General features: G+C 41.5%; 1 protein-coding gene across 1 annotated transcript; it reads left to right on the forward strand.

Moving 5' to 3' along the window:
- Positions 1–481: 481 nt before the first annotated feature.
- Positions 482–14,614, forward strand: LOC6562341 (chondroitin sulfate proteoglycan 4). The gene is made up of 11 exons (XM_001988486.3): positions 482–647; positions 5,327–5,523; positions 5,871–6,101; positions 6,189–6,370; positions 6,800–7,388; positions 7,446–8,474; positions 9,008–10,416; positions 10,480–10,633; positions 10,750–11,413; positions 11,497–12,400; positions 12,526–14,614. The coding sequence occupies exons 1-11, from the start codon at positions 569–571 to the stop codon at positions 14,276–14,278; spliced, it is 7,191 nt and encodes a 2,396-aa protein (XP_001988522.1). The 5' UTR covers positions 482–568; the 3' UTR covers positions 14,279–14,614.
- The last annotated feature ends 64 nt before the right edge of the window (positions 14,615–14,678 follow it).

Here is a 14,678-nt window from a genome sequence, read left to right on the forward strand (position 1 = left end):
CTTCAACAGCAAATTGAAACGTAATCAAGCAAAAAAGTACAAGAAATATACCGATCCATCCATATGTGCATCGGAAGGCAGAAGAAGAGTAAATCCTATATAGACAGCATCAAAGCAGCCCCATTGGACTGTCTGTCTATAAGTGTGACTGTTCGTCTAACTGTCTGTCCGTCTGTCTATCCGTCTGATTTGTCTGTGTGCCCCCCTAGTGCAAACGCATGAGTTCTGTCAACGAAATGACATGCAGCATCTGTCTATGTAGCCGTAGTCGTTGCCGTAGACCAGGACGTGCTGCTGTGCCTCAGTTGTTGCTATTTTTATGAGCACACTGCTCCACACAGATACTCAACACACACACACACACGCGCATACACACAGACGTACGACGACGACGGATGCGTGGCCCCATGAAAAATCAATTAACACGCAGAATTATTAAAAACGACCAAAACAAAAAAAAAAAAAACAACAACGAAAAACGACGAAGCAACTCCTGCTGCTGCTTGCTGCTTGCTGCAAACGAATCTTGGGGCCTGTAATCTAAGAACTTCAAAGCAGCTGCAGCGCAATGTTGCGCCTCTGTGGATTTCGATTTGGATTGCTCCTGGTGGCCGTGCAATTGCTGCATACGGCAATGTCTATGAAAGGTAAGCCCAAGCAGAACAGTTAATTAAATGTTACGCTCTTGAAATCGCAGTCAGTAGCTGGTTAACCGGCAAACAAAAAAAAAAACTAAACTTAATACTTACAGCTGGGGCATATAAACATGCGATTTATCATGGCAAATGATCAACGCACGATTTATGCTCATTACAAATATGGCCAGACACGAATTGGTCACAAAATAATACAAAAAAAGAGGAGCTGCGACACTCGAGCAGAAGCAGCCAATGTGCAGCTCTAGAGTCTGCAGCTCTTTTATTTTTTTGGCAGCAACGTGGGCAATGTCCAAATTGCATTTACTTAGCTGCCAACAAATAAATAAAAGTCAAAATAAAGAGTTGCAAATGGTGCAGAGTCAAGATACTTTTTTCCATCCTTTTTTCGCGTGCGCTGCATGTGTGTTAAATGGCAGGCACTGTGGGCAGCATTAAGCCCAATAGAAGCTGAGTAAGCGTAGAAAGTTTTTGAAAGAGAGCTTCTCCATGCATATACAGCTCACATACGCAATGCAACCAGGCCTCAGGGATCTCGACGTGGGCAGCTTTCCAAAGTTTACCAATCTATGTAAAAAACCACTTGCTGGTGTGAAATTTGCAATGTGTAAATATCTATATACAAAACAAAAAGATTTACTATAGAAATGTTTAAATTTAGTATGTTCATATTATAAACAATTTAGTTAAATATTTTAAATGGCTTGACTATTTAAAAAGCTCTTTAGTAATTTTGCTGTTCCAGCAAGTTGTGTAATTTCTTAGCACACAATAAATTAAATACATTTAAAAGAGATTTTTGCCCACTAACCTCAAACTCAAAATAGATGCTGTGAAGAAATTATTTTCTAAGAGCTTGCAGAGAAATTTCCGTTCAACAACTTGGCCTTGACGACTAGAAACATAAAATGTTACTAAGCAATATTGTAATTTGAAGCCATAAAGTGCCTTATTTTTTTCGCATTTGCGATAAATTGTTACATAGTTATATAATTTGCTTGGCTAACTTGAGCAGTTGCTGCATGCTTGGTCTTGTGCCAGTTTTTTTTTTGTTTCTGTTTAGGGCGCAACTTTCTCAAGTGCTGTGCGCGTTGCATGGTAACCGCCTTGGTCATAAAATCCAACTACTTAAGTACAATGCGCCGTCGCCGTGCACTTAACGCATTTTTCACGCTTGACATTTGACTTGGGGCGCACTTTTGTCGTCGTCGTCAATGTTGCTGTTCTTGTTGCTGTTGTTGTTGTCGTCAAAGTCTCCTCACTTTGTTTCCATCTGCGCAACTTACGCTGTGGCGCACCACAAAAGCTGGCATGCTCTTAATTCTCATCACTACATATATACGTATAAGTATATATATATACCTATATATGTTGTTTGTATCTATACGCGTATTTTGGGCTCTTTGGTCTTGGGCGTAAATGTAGTTTTAATGATATTTTTAGTTGGCACGTGACGTCACTTTGGAAGACGTGTGAATCATTCGCAAACAGTTGCCGCGAATTTTCCTCAATTTAATGTTTGTTTTTTTGCTACATTTGAACTTTTATTTAGACTACACGAAATGTTTTTTATTTATTTGCACGCGCTCAGCGCATTGTGCCAATTTGAACACTTTTCGTGTGGTAGAAATATATCTGCAGCTCAGTAGCTGAGTATGTGGTGCACCATGTGCTCGCTTGATTATTCATTATATATGTTTCTTCTTTTTTCCAAAATAAATATCAAGATGCAAGCGCTAACTGGCGGCTAAAGTCGTGCAGATGTGCATCTTGCATTTATGTATACTTGAAATTCATTTTGGCGACATTCTTTTTACACATGCTCAATGCATTGTCATCATCACCACCGGAATTGAGTCATGAGAAAAATTGTCTTTATGACTTGTCGATTGCATTAGCTCGTTTCTCGTTTCTTGCTTTGTCTGTTGTCATTTGTTTGTTGATAGTCAAAAATAAAAAAAGGCCAATAAGCGTACTTATAATTGAATTCTATGCGGCCCCAGGGTCTAATTAGGCTCCAATGCGTCTCTCCCCGCACATTCTACATGTTTATCTGCTGCGGCCATAAAATGGGGCAGCTCTAAAATGAATGGGGTTTTCAATGTATAATGCTATATGCTCAAGGCGATTTTATTTGATTTAAATTGATCTCTAAAGCCGTATAATGAAGCCATAAAATGTTGGGTATATTGCCATCGAGGGGAGCAAATGGTTTTCTCTGTGTGAAAGTGTTATCAAGCAACTATCTTTCAGTAGCTTGGCTATCTATAAAAATCTACTAGTAATAACGAGCTGAGAATTGAGTAGTTATCATGTGTTAGGAATTGTGATTATCATGCTTATGATTTCGTGTCATAAAGGACTAATTATTTAAAGCCTACCACTATACAATTCCCATTTGCAGCTTTGACAACTTTGTCTTTCTTACTTAATTGTTATTAAAATCTATTATATCTCGTTAAGCTGAAGCCATACTTACATAACTCTGTTCAAGCAATAAATTTGCCCGCAAGCTTATTCAATAAATAATTTCAATAATGATGTTTTTACCATCATATTATTTCCGCCAATTAGTGCTGGTTCATAAAAACTGCAGTGAAACTCCATAAATTAAAAATGCAACTTGTGGCAATTTTAGTCGGAAACACGTTGCAAGCACACAAATCACCTATCCAAGCAATAAAATGTCACATTACAATCGAAATTAACTAACAAAAATGCATCACAAATTATAAATTGTCAATGTCGAGATAAAATGTTGTAATGAATGTCACATCGCAAACAAATACAAACGAACATCGAATACCTGAAGCCCACCAAAAACGCATTAATTAAATCGAAAGAAAATGCTGCTGTGTGGCCGTCAAAGCCAATGCATAAAATACATATAAAATAAAAAAATAAAACCATATAAACTCGGCCAACTGAACGACTGAATGTGACTTCTAACTCAAATAAACTAAGCATTAGCCATAACATAAATACCTCTTCCTACCTTCTCCAAAGTTGCCGTAGCGAAAGATAAACATAAATTTCATGGAGCGGCAGTTGGGGATGTAGACCATGTCACATGCCGCTTGGGCAAGTTGCAACGCATCTGTTGCCATAATTCTTGCAACGCGCTACTTGCAGCCAGTTATGGCACACGAGCAGCAAGGGGAATGGTTGGAGTGCTGCGGGCAACGTGGGTGTTGGCTGATGTTAACGTCTCATTTGTTGTGCGTCGACATTTGAGCTGACTGCGAATGCAAATCGAATGCTACTTCCTGATAAATGCACTTTGTTTACAAAAAACAAATGATAAATAAAGTGTGCTCAATTTGCGATTATTTGACTTAGAGATACCCTGTATAAAAGGCAGAAGAACAGAGGAATAAAATCAGTTATTAAAGTTGAGAAGTAATGTAGATACAAATGCTTAGCAACATTATGATACCATTTAATATTGCTCAGTTTGTTAAGTTTATACTGGAAGGGTATGCAAACTTCGGCGTTACCCATTATAAATGGGTTCAGATCATGATAAACACCCGCGCATCTTTTTCAGTTTTGCTTTTGCAGCAATAACAAGAAGAGCATCTCTTAACAGATATCTTTAATGTGGGTCAACGCATTGAGTTGAGTTTGGGAAAGTGTTTTTAGGTTTTCCGACACTTTTTGACGCCTGATTGCTGCTAATTGGTGTCAAAATGACTCTGCCAACGCAGGCGATTCAGACGCCGATGCAGACACAGTCACAACAAAAGCAAAAAATGAACAACAACACAAACAACAAAATTATTTGTTTCTCATTTTGCTTTGTTTATCTTTTGGACTGTTGTCAGTTTATCTGTGGCGTCTGCAACATTTGTGTGCAACTGTTTAATGTTTATTCAAGCAGCTCAAAAATATATGTTTATCTATTTACATTTCTCCATGTGGGTTAGGTCAATATGTGCATGTCAAAAAAAGATTTGGTAGCATGGCTTATGCTACAAATCGATGCCAAAGTTGAGACATTCGAATATTTTGTAAAACTAACAAACTAAAGCCGTAAAATGTGACAACTAAATTCTCGATTTAATTTATTGCACAAGCCCAACACATTTGAGCAATCGCAGAACATAAATCATGCAATTGCCTTGAAAATGCGTTGTTTAATAATAAATGCTAATTAGAGAAAATCATAAGTAACGAATTGTGTTTACACTTTCATTTTTGAAATTTCAATTGACACTTGAAGGTTGTGTTAAAAATAATAACTTAAATGCATAGCTTTTAAAAATCCAATTCTAATTGTCCAAGCATTTAAATGAACACAAACAAATTGTGATACCCTGTCAGAGAGTATAACAAGGCTAGAGCAGAATGAGGGCACACGAGCTAAACAAGACACACAGCTAATTAAGCAAATCAAGTACAAGATGGATCTATAGATAGATAGATAGATAGATAGATATATCAGTATGCAGATAGATTGACTGACAGGGTGCACAAACAGACAACTGACTGACAAACTGACAGCTGGCCAAAAAGCCCTGGACAAATTAGAGCTCGTATAGTTGCTTAATAGGCAATCAACTCACTTGTAGGTTGCAGCATGCCAGATGCAGCTCTAAAAATGTATTGCATATCTGATGCAATGCCCATTTTAATTTGGATTTATTTTGTTGATTTTATTTTTTATATAGTTTCTCTATTTGGCGATGGCTATGTGTCGATGCCGCTGCAGGAGGGCAAAATGTCAACGAACATACGCGTCAAGTTTCGCACCAAACAGGAGAACGCTTTCCTCTTTCTGGCAGCGGGTCGGACCGATTACTGCCTGCTGCGACTAGAGAGCGGAGTCATCAGTTTCAGCTATAAAATCGAACGGGATGTGGTGCAGGTGAGTTGGTTAACCAGTTAACCAGTTGCATACACAGCGAGAAAATGTCAACCAGATGCTTGAAACTTGAATTTGAATATCGGAAAACTAAAAAATACAATGTATTCAAATATTAAAACAATTTTAATTCAAATAATGAAGAAACGCAATTCAAAAATTGTATTTTTAAATTCAGTAATCGTTTCAAGAATAACCATCCTTTTTTCTTGATATTTGAAGACTTGAATCAAGCACATTTTTACACCATTCAGTGCTTATCAGGCTTATCTTAAGAGCGAAATTTTTCTCTTTGTGTACGCAAGCATCCGGACACATTAACTGGTTGCCTTTTCCCTGTTTCCTTGCAGCTGCGCTCGCCAAAGAAGCAAAAGCTTAACGATTTGGAGTGGCACGATGTGGCCGTGCAACGCTTCGAGAATAATGTCACCTTGCAGGTGGATGGTCACATTATGCGCAAACAGCTGCCAGCCGATTCACCGGCTCTGAATGTACATTTTGGCACCTTCCTCGGAGGCGTTGGCGATTTTTCCGCCGAGTTTCTCAATGATGTCATTGGCTTTCGCGGCTGCATATCCGATGTGAGTGGCATACATTAACGATCGCCAACTACATGTGAACTAATCGACTGCGTGGATGGCCTCATTTCTCATTTCTTTTATGGACAGGTCTTCTATAACAATATCAACATCATAAAGCGTGCCAAAGATCGCACAGGCCACACGACCAGCACTGGAATCGCCTGGATCTGTAGCAATGAGTTCGATGGCGGTGTTGAGGACAGCATCAGTTTCTTGAGCAATGATTCGTTTGCACTCATGCTCAAGGAATCCCATGCCATGGGCGAAACGTAAGTCGAAAATAGAACGATTTCCAATTTCAATATTCGTGTTGGAATTCTCTCATTAGAATATATTTAAAATAAAAAGATAATTGCAATTCTACAAACTTAGCATAAGTATCTTCAAATTATAGAAATCTCTTCTGAAGTAGTTTTGTTTCTTACAATTTAAATAAAAAAATTGTATTTCAAAAAGTAGAAATTTTTCAAATTTATCTTTCATCTTATAAGCTTATCGAAATGTATTTATTATGTACGTCAGCAATATGTAGATTGATAGAGGATTTAGTGAATTTTAGTCAAACCAAGTCAAGTATATTTTCTACTTATTTAAGGGATATTAATTTGGTAATTAAACATCAGACTATGTTTGTTAATACATAGTCAGGTTTAACGAGCCTCTTCAGTCATATACAAAGCATATAATTATCATTACAGTCTCTCATTGCAATTTCGCACGATGACGGAGTCGGGCACGATGTTCTTCAATGGTGGCTATGACTTTGTGCTGCTGGAGATTGAGGATGAGAAACTTAAGCTGACGTTCAACAAGGCCGGCAGTGTGGTGCAGTTTGTGACAAATGAGACCATCTCCGATGGCGAATGGCATCGTGTTATGCTGCGCTATAATGCCGACATGGCGGAGTTAACACTCGACGATGCCCAATTGCCGTATCGCGGCGAGCATGCTAATGAGACAAAGGCGAGCATTAATCTCGAGAAGAGCGTCTTCTTTGGCGGCGTCCAGGAGGAGATGCGTCGTCGTCTCATTAACAAGGGACTGCGCATCAATGAGCTCAGTTTCAAAGGTTGCATGCGAAAATTGCAGGTGAATAGCCTGCCCCTGGGCTTTGGTCAGATGACCATCTCGCGCAAGTTATCACTGAACTGTGTGTGGAAGTATCCTTGTGTGGAGCACAATCCCTGTTTGAAGAGCGGCATTTGCAGTCAACGTGGCGTCGATGAGTTCATCTGCTACTGTGATCAATCCTACTGCATTAAGGCTGATTTTCAAGGTCCTTTCAAAGTGAGTTATTTGCTTTCCCACTCAATCACATTTACTTACAGTCCTTTACATCTACAGATCTTCACGGAAATCAGCCCGGAGCTGGAGCTTCTATACGTTTCACCTATGCAACTTCTAGAGGGCGGCACCGCCTTCCTCTCGCCTCATATTATTAATGTTCTCCTCGACACTCGACGCTATCCCAGTCTCAATGAGCAATCGATTGTCTTTCATGTGGTGCAGCAGCCCAAATTTGGACAGCTCCTACAATACTCGGCGGAGAAAGCCAACTTTGTGCCTTGTCGCACATTCTATCTGGTGGATTTGGCAACGGATAAACTGAAGTATGTGCACAATGGATTGGAGAACTTCAATGATCATGCAACGCTGGATATGCAAATCTATGGGGATCAGCACAAGATACCAGAAAATATTCTTGGCAAGCATCGCTTCCTGCTCCATGCGAATATAACAGCTGTAAATGATCCTCCCCAGCTGCAACTGAACTCCCACAAAATCCTGAGAGTCATTGAGGGCATTGAGCGAATACTGGATGTGGATCTGTTTAATATAACCGATCCGGATAGTGAACCAAGTGATCTGATCTATACCATAATGCCATCAGCGAATTCCCTGGAGGCCTTTGGCCGCTTTATGGTGGGTGGCATAGACACGATGACCTTCTCCCAGGCGGATGTGAATTTTGGCAAAGTATCATATTTGTACAATTCCACTGCAGCGGAATCCTTTAGCTATCAGCTGCTCATGCATGTCTCCGACGGTATTGAGACAAGTGATACGGTTTATTTGCCTGTCTCAGTGCATCCTCTCGAGCTGCGTGTGGTCAACAATACGGGTCTGATTATGATCCACAAGAGTTCGCTTCTATTGACACCCGCTAATCTCTCCATTGGCACAAATGCCGTCGATGAGCACATTGATATACGCTATGAGATTGTGAAGCCACCGGCACATGGTGTGCTGCAGCGCTTCCGACAGATTGATGGCACCTGGGTGAACGTGGAATGGTTCACAGACAGCCAACTGCTGCTGGGCCACATACGCTATCTGCACAGCAGCGATTTCCCTTGGCAAGACGAATTTAAGGTGTGTATATGTGTTTTATTATTGGCTTTAAGCCAAACTACTCTTTGGGAAATTACTAAAATTACAGCAATATTTTATTAGCCAACAATGGTATTTAATTGTTAATTGGAGTAGAAAGTAATACGGAAATTGCAACATATATGCCTTCATTTATTGTCTTAATTTTAATAACTTGGTCAAAACTGAAGAGATTTGTAAAAACAATATAAAAAATTATAATTCCAAAAAGGGCTTTAGGCTTGTCAAAAGTAAACCGATTTTTAAAAAACATGGATTTTTGATTAAGATTTAAGCTATAGAATCAAACTACAACATTTCTGTCAAGGATTTATTTTAAAATTATTATCCCAACTAATGATTTTAGGGATGAGTGAAAACTTTCCGCAACCATAATTTTTTCAAATGTATTCCGATTCTTCAAAGCTATGGTTTTTTGATCATGATTTGATCTCTAGAATAGTACTGCACTTAAAGTTGAAAACGCAATTTCGAATAATAAATTGTATACATTATGTTTAACCTCCAACTCTCAGTTTATTGCCTCATTTGGCTTTGTGATGACACAAACCTTTGACTTTCGGATAACGTTCACCCGGCTGCGCATTGCTTCGAATTCGCCCGCTGTGATTGCAATTAATGGAAGTCGTGAAATTCTGCTGGCGAACAACTTGCTGAACTATGAAACGGTGCCGATTGGCAGTTTTCCACGCAATGTGATCTACAAGATCACCAAGCCAACGAAATACGGTGGGATCTATGTGGAGGGGTCACGGAAGGCGGCCAAGGAGATGGACTCATTTACACAGCAGGATATAGATAAGAGGCGTATACACTATAAGACTCATCACAGCTGCTATTCGAGCTACACGGATCATCTGGAGTTTGTCGTTTCCGTGGCGGAGTGCGATGATCTTGTCGGCAAGCTGCAAATCATATTCGATCCACTCGAGGAGCTCACTCACAAGCTGCACTATCAGCAGTTCGAGGTGTTGCAGGTGCAGGAGGGCGAACGAGCTCTGATTACGAAGAATCACTTCGAGATACGCTTCAACATCTATGAGAGTCTACAGTTTCAGGTGTCGGTGCCACCACAGCATGGCTTAGTTTGTGTCTATGATGAGCAGACGGGCTTGACGACACCCATTGAGCTGTTCACCCTGGAGCAGCTGTTCCGCAATGATGTCTACTACTGTCACGACGATACTGAGTCAACTCTGGACGGCTTCGAGCTGCTTATACTCTCGGGAGATGAGACGGATCTGCAGTTTGTAGCGAATATGGAGGTGCGCATTAAATTGGTCAATGACAATGAACCCTATCGCACCGCTGTGGAGCGTGTTTTTCATGTGGTGCGGAATGGCATACGCACTTTAAATCCCACGGTGCTACAGTATCTTGATGCGGATGTGAATACGAATCATACGGATATACACTATATCCATGTGTCTAGCACGAATGGTGCCTTCTATAAGTCGGGTCACTTTGTCGACAGTTTCAGTCAGGATGATATTGCCAATCGCAGGATTATGTTCCAGCACAGCGGTGCAGATGTGGGCACTGCTTCCTTTATTGTCACGGATCGGGAGCATGAGGTTAATGGTCAACTGGAGATACGCGCCTCGGATCCATTTGTGTCCATGCTGCCAGCGAATGCTTCGATTGTCCAGGAGGGCAAATTTGTGATACTCAAGAATAAGGATTTTGTGCTAGAGACCAATTTGGATATGAAACTAGATGAGATCTACTATGAGGTAATCAAGCCACCCTCCTATGGCATTCTCATGTACCTCAGTGGACAGCGCGGTGGATCGGATAGAGAGAATAATACTATAATGCAAAAGGTAACCAATTTCACATCCTTGGGCAATTTTACGCATTTGGATATTGAACGCGAACGTTTGGTCTATTGGAATACAGAAATCGCATCGATGGATAAAGTGAGGTGAGGTTGTACTGTAGAAGATAAATGTGTTTTGTAATCTTAACAATCTTTGAGCTTTCTTAGATATCGTGTGCACATTAAGAACATAACGGCTGAGGGTGAAGTCATCTTTAGGATATATCCCTCAGCGTATTGGGAGCCACTCCATGTGAAACAGAATCACACGCTCTACGTTGAGGAATCAACGAGTGTTCTAATCTCACGAGATATTTTAGAGGTAGGTTTTGGTTAGTTTACTCATTGATTGATTTGCCTAGATATCGTCAACAAGTTTTTTCAAATCAGAGCTAAATATTGACTTAAATATTAATCTGCTTTGATCTTCCTGCCAAGGTCGTGCATCCAAACATCTCCCCTGGCGATATTACGTTCCTGGTAACCTCTTCACCCATGCATGGCTATTTGGAGATGCAATCGATGTCCTTTGATGATGAATATAACTGCAAAGTGTTCGATCAGTCGTCGGTGAATACGGAAAAGATGTTCTATATACAGGCGGGCGTTAATCAATCATCCGATTACTTTGTCTTCGATGTGACCAATGGGATTACGTGGCTGCGTCAGCTGATGCTCAAGATAGTCATCATTCCCGAGAAGCTTTACATGCACACTAACATCATCTCGGTGGTGGAGGGGAAGACGGTTCAGTTAAGCTCTACAGATATACAACCCTATTCGGAGTATTATCGTGGCAAGATCTTGGAGTATATAGTCACCATAACGCCCAGTTCGGGTCACATTTTGGCGGGCAGTTCAAAGGTCAAACGGTTCACACAAAAGCAACTGGAACAGGGCAGCATTCAGTATGTGCACAATGGCAGCGAGAACGCAACGGATTCCCTGACAATGGTTGCCATGGCCAGGAACAAGGAGAGCGTCCCCTTCGAACTGGAATTGGCAGTCGTGCAGGTCAACGATGAGGTGCCCAGGATGGTCACAAACACAGGTCTGCAGGTGTGGAATGGCGGACGATATGTCATCAAAAATACAGATCTATGTAAGTTGACTCATCTCAGGTCTTTGCTAACTTGAGGTTTTCTTTATTTCTACTATTTATTCGGACTTAACCTCTTCTTGTAGTGACACAGGACTACGATACGCCACCGGAGAATCTGACGTATATAGTGCATCACATTTATGGTGGATATTTGGCCGAGAAATCGACCACGCTGCACAAGATCGAACAGTTTACACAGGCGCAAATAAATGCAGAGAAAATATACTTTATACACGATGCGAACTCGCGCAAGAATGAGTTATCCTTTGTGGTCACCGATGGACTCTTCAATACCAGCAGCCAACTACTCAATATCGAGATAAAACCGATTGAGATACTCGTCGAACGAAATGAGAATCTGCATGTTTTTCCCCTAACCAAGAAGCAAATATTGCGAGATCACTTGCACTTCAAGTGCTCGGATGAGGAGCGCGAGATACGCTATAATGTGACAGTGCCTCCCAGTCTGGGTCGTATTGTCAATGAGTATCTGGGAAATGGGTATGCCAAGGAGATTAGTGAATTTACGCAGACCGATGTGGACAATGGACACATATTCTATGAGCACACGGCTGTCATTATGGAGTTTCGCATCAATGATTCCTTCTACTTTGATGTCATTGCTGAGCGAAGTGATCGCTTGCTAGATCAGAAATTCAATATCGAAATATCGGTATCCTCTGGTGGCTTACTCCGATTTTTGCCCGTTTCCAAATTAACTGTCGATGAAGGTGGTTCGGTGCCCATTAAACTGGATTTCTCTAAGATTTTGGAGTATTTGAAGACGCGGGCGGGCATCAACAATCCGGAACTTTTCATAGAAGCAGCACAGAAGCCAACGCATGGCAGCATTGGACTCGGTCATGAGTTCAAGTCCATGCAAAGATATCATCCCAGCGACTTTTTCACCAAGAAGGTTTATTATATACACGATCATACAGATACCCTGGAGGATACCATACTAATGGGCGTATACTTAACGCAGGGGTATGTTCAAGGCGTAGATTGATGTGTTCTAAGGGAATATTCTGCAGAAAAAATCGCATTGCTAACAATTCTTTCTTTAAAATATTTTGTATAATTTATTTCATGTTTTCTTATTCCCATTGCAGCAACATTTTTCTGTGCAATTTGACGATACCCGTTTCAATCAATCCCATCAATGATCAGCCGTTTCAGCTGATCACCCACCTGCCTCAAATGATGGTCGTTGAGGGGGAGAATCGCACTATAACAAGGAATTCCCTGCTAACCGAGGATAAGGATACACCGCCCGAGGAGATTATCTATGATGTGATGAGCGGTCCGACGCTGGGCGTGCTCAAGAAATTGAACAATGATGGCCAGGCCGTCGATCTGTTGGCCTTCTCCAATCAGTTCACACAGGCGGACATTAATAACGATCGCATTATCTATGTGCATTTTGGCATGCCGCAGTCCACGACATTTTGCTTCACTGTAACCGATGGACAATTTAATCCTGCCTATGAGATATTTACGATTAAAGTGGCGCCCATAAGTTTGTTGCCAGCTTCCACACAAATCCCGGTCAGTCTGCAACAGGGAGCGACAAGCGCACCCATGAAGCTGGAGCAGATTGGCCTGAGCACCAATGTAAAGATGGATCGCTTGGCATACAACATAACCAATTCTCCACTATATGGCATTATCCTCTACAAGCATCAGCCGACTTTGAGATTCAATCAGCAGCAGCTGGAACTGTCGCAGATTAGCTATATGCAAACGGATCTGAATCGTTCCAATGATACGTTCCAGGTTAGTTCCTACGTGCCTGGCACCAACTATGCCGCCCAAGTGGACGTTGTGGTCAATGTGGAGCCGGTAATACAAATCAATGATATATCGATGCGGGATGCGGAGTCCAGTACGAGTTCGGCGGGGGGAAAGATTAGATTGAGCAGCTCCCTGGTCAATGATAATCCACTCTCGCTGAAGCTAAACAAATTCAATCCCAAGTTTGTCATCACACGGATGCCGGCGACGGGTCAACTGAGAAAGATTATACGGAGCAGCAGTGCTGGCAGCCCCGTCTCCAATCCATCCGATGCCCAAAACGATCGCTCCACGACCATCTTCTCGTACAAGGAGCTGCGCAGTGGTGTCGTCTATTTTGTGCCCCATGCCTCAGTAGATGACACCGAATCGGATAGCGATAGCTTTGACTACCAGCTGCTGATTAAGACAGTGCAACCGGCTCAGGCAACCGTTCAAATCGAGTATCGTGCCCAGCTGGAAGATACGGAGACAGTGCATCTAGGCAAATCGGATATATCCATAAATTATCTGGCTGTTGGGCTTGCCTTATTAATTCTGCTTATCTTTTTGCTGACCGTGTTGTTGCTATTGAAAATGCGAAACATGCGCAAGCGTAAGGCGGATATATCGAAGGATCAGCCGCCACCGTTGCCTTGTCCACCGGATTTGACATCGGTCAGTCCACAGCATCATCATCACCATCATCATCATCAGCAACATCACTATGCCAGCTCCGAGGCGGACTCGGTGCCAGCCACAGGCAACTCAACGCCATTGCCGGGCTTCAGTAATATACCGCACTGTAAGATAATACCCGTGGAATCATACAAGCACGAGTATCCGGACTACGATCCGGATGAGGATGAGACGGATGATCAGTGTGATCCGCAGCAGATGATGCTGCCGCAACGCTACAATCCCTATCATGTCGATCACGATGCCTGGAGCTCGTCGTGCGACATGGCCAACGATTTCGCTGGCTACGCATCCGTTCCGCAGAGCGGCATCTCCATATCCGGTTCGATTAGTTCGCCTCCGTCGGCGCCGCCCACAAATCCGCTGCTGCGCCGCAATCAGTATTGGGTCTGAAGATGATATCAACTGGAATCGGCACATCATTTAGTCCATAACTATCTATTTATTTAGGCATAGATTTATACCGTACGTGCTTAAGGCTGACTTACGATGAGATTCGCACGATTTTAGCTGTAAGCAAATGGACTTTGTTAGTTTTTAATGAAGCATTTGATAACAATATATTACATTTAACATATCGGAAAGCCATCAAATTAAGTTGCTTATACAAATTTCGCTATGCATGCTATATGTTTGCATATAGGAGTTATACTCGTTAGCTATAAAAGTTTCGATCAATTTCAATATTAGTCCTAAGTCTTAATTTGAATTGCGAATTTTTTTATAATAAATGACAATACTTTTAAGCAAATTTCAAATTTGTGATGTTTTCTTTTTAACTATGGCTATAGAA

The sequence above is a fragment of the Drosophila grimshawi genome, unplaced genomic scaffold, assembly GCF_018153295.1.
Source record: "Drosophila grimshawi isolate 15287-2541.00 unplaced genomic scaffold, ASM1815329v1 contig_1377, whole genome shotgun sequence".
NCBI classification, from domain to species: Eukaryota; Metazoa; Arthropoda; class Insecta; order Diptera; family Drosophilidae; genus Drosophila; species Drosophila grimshawi.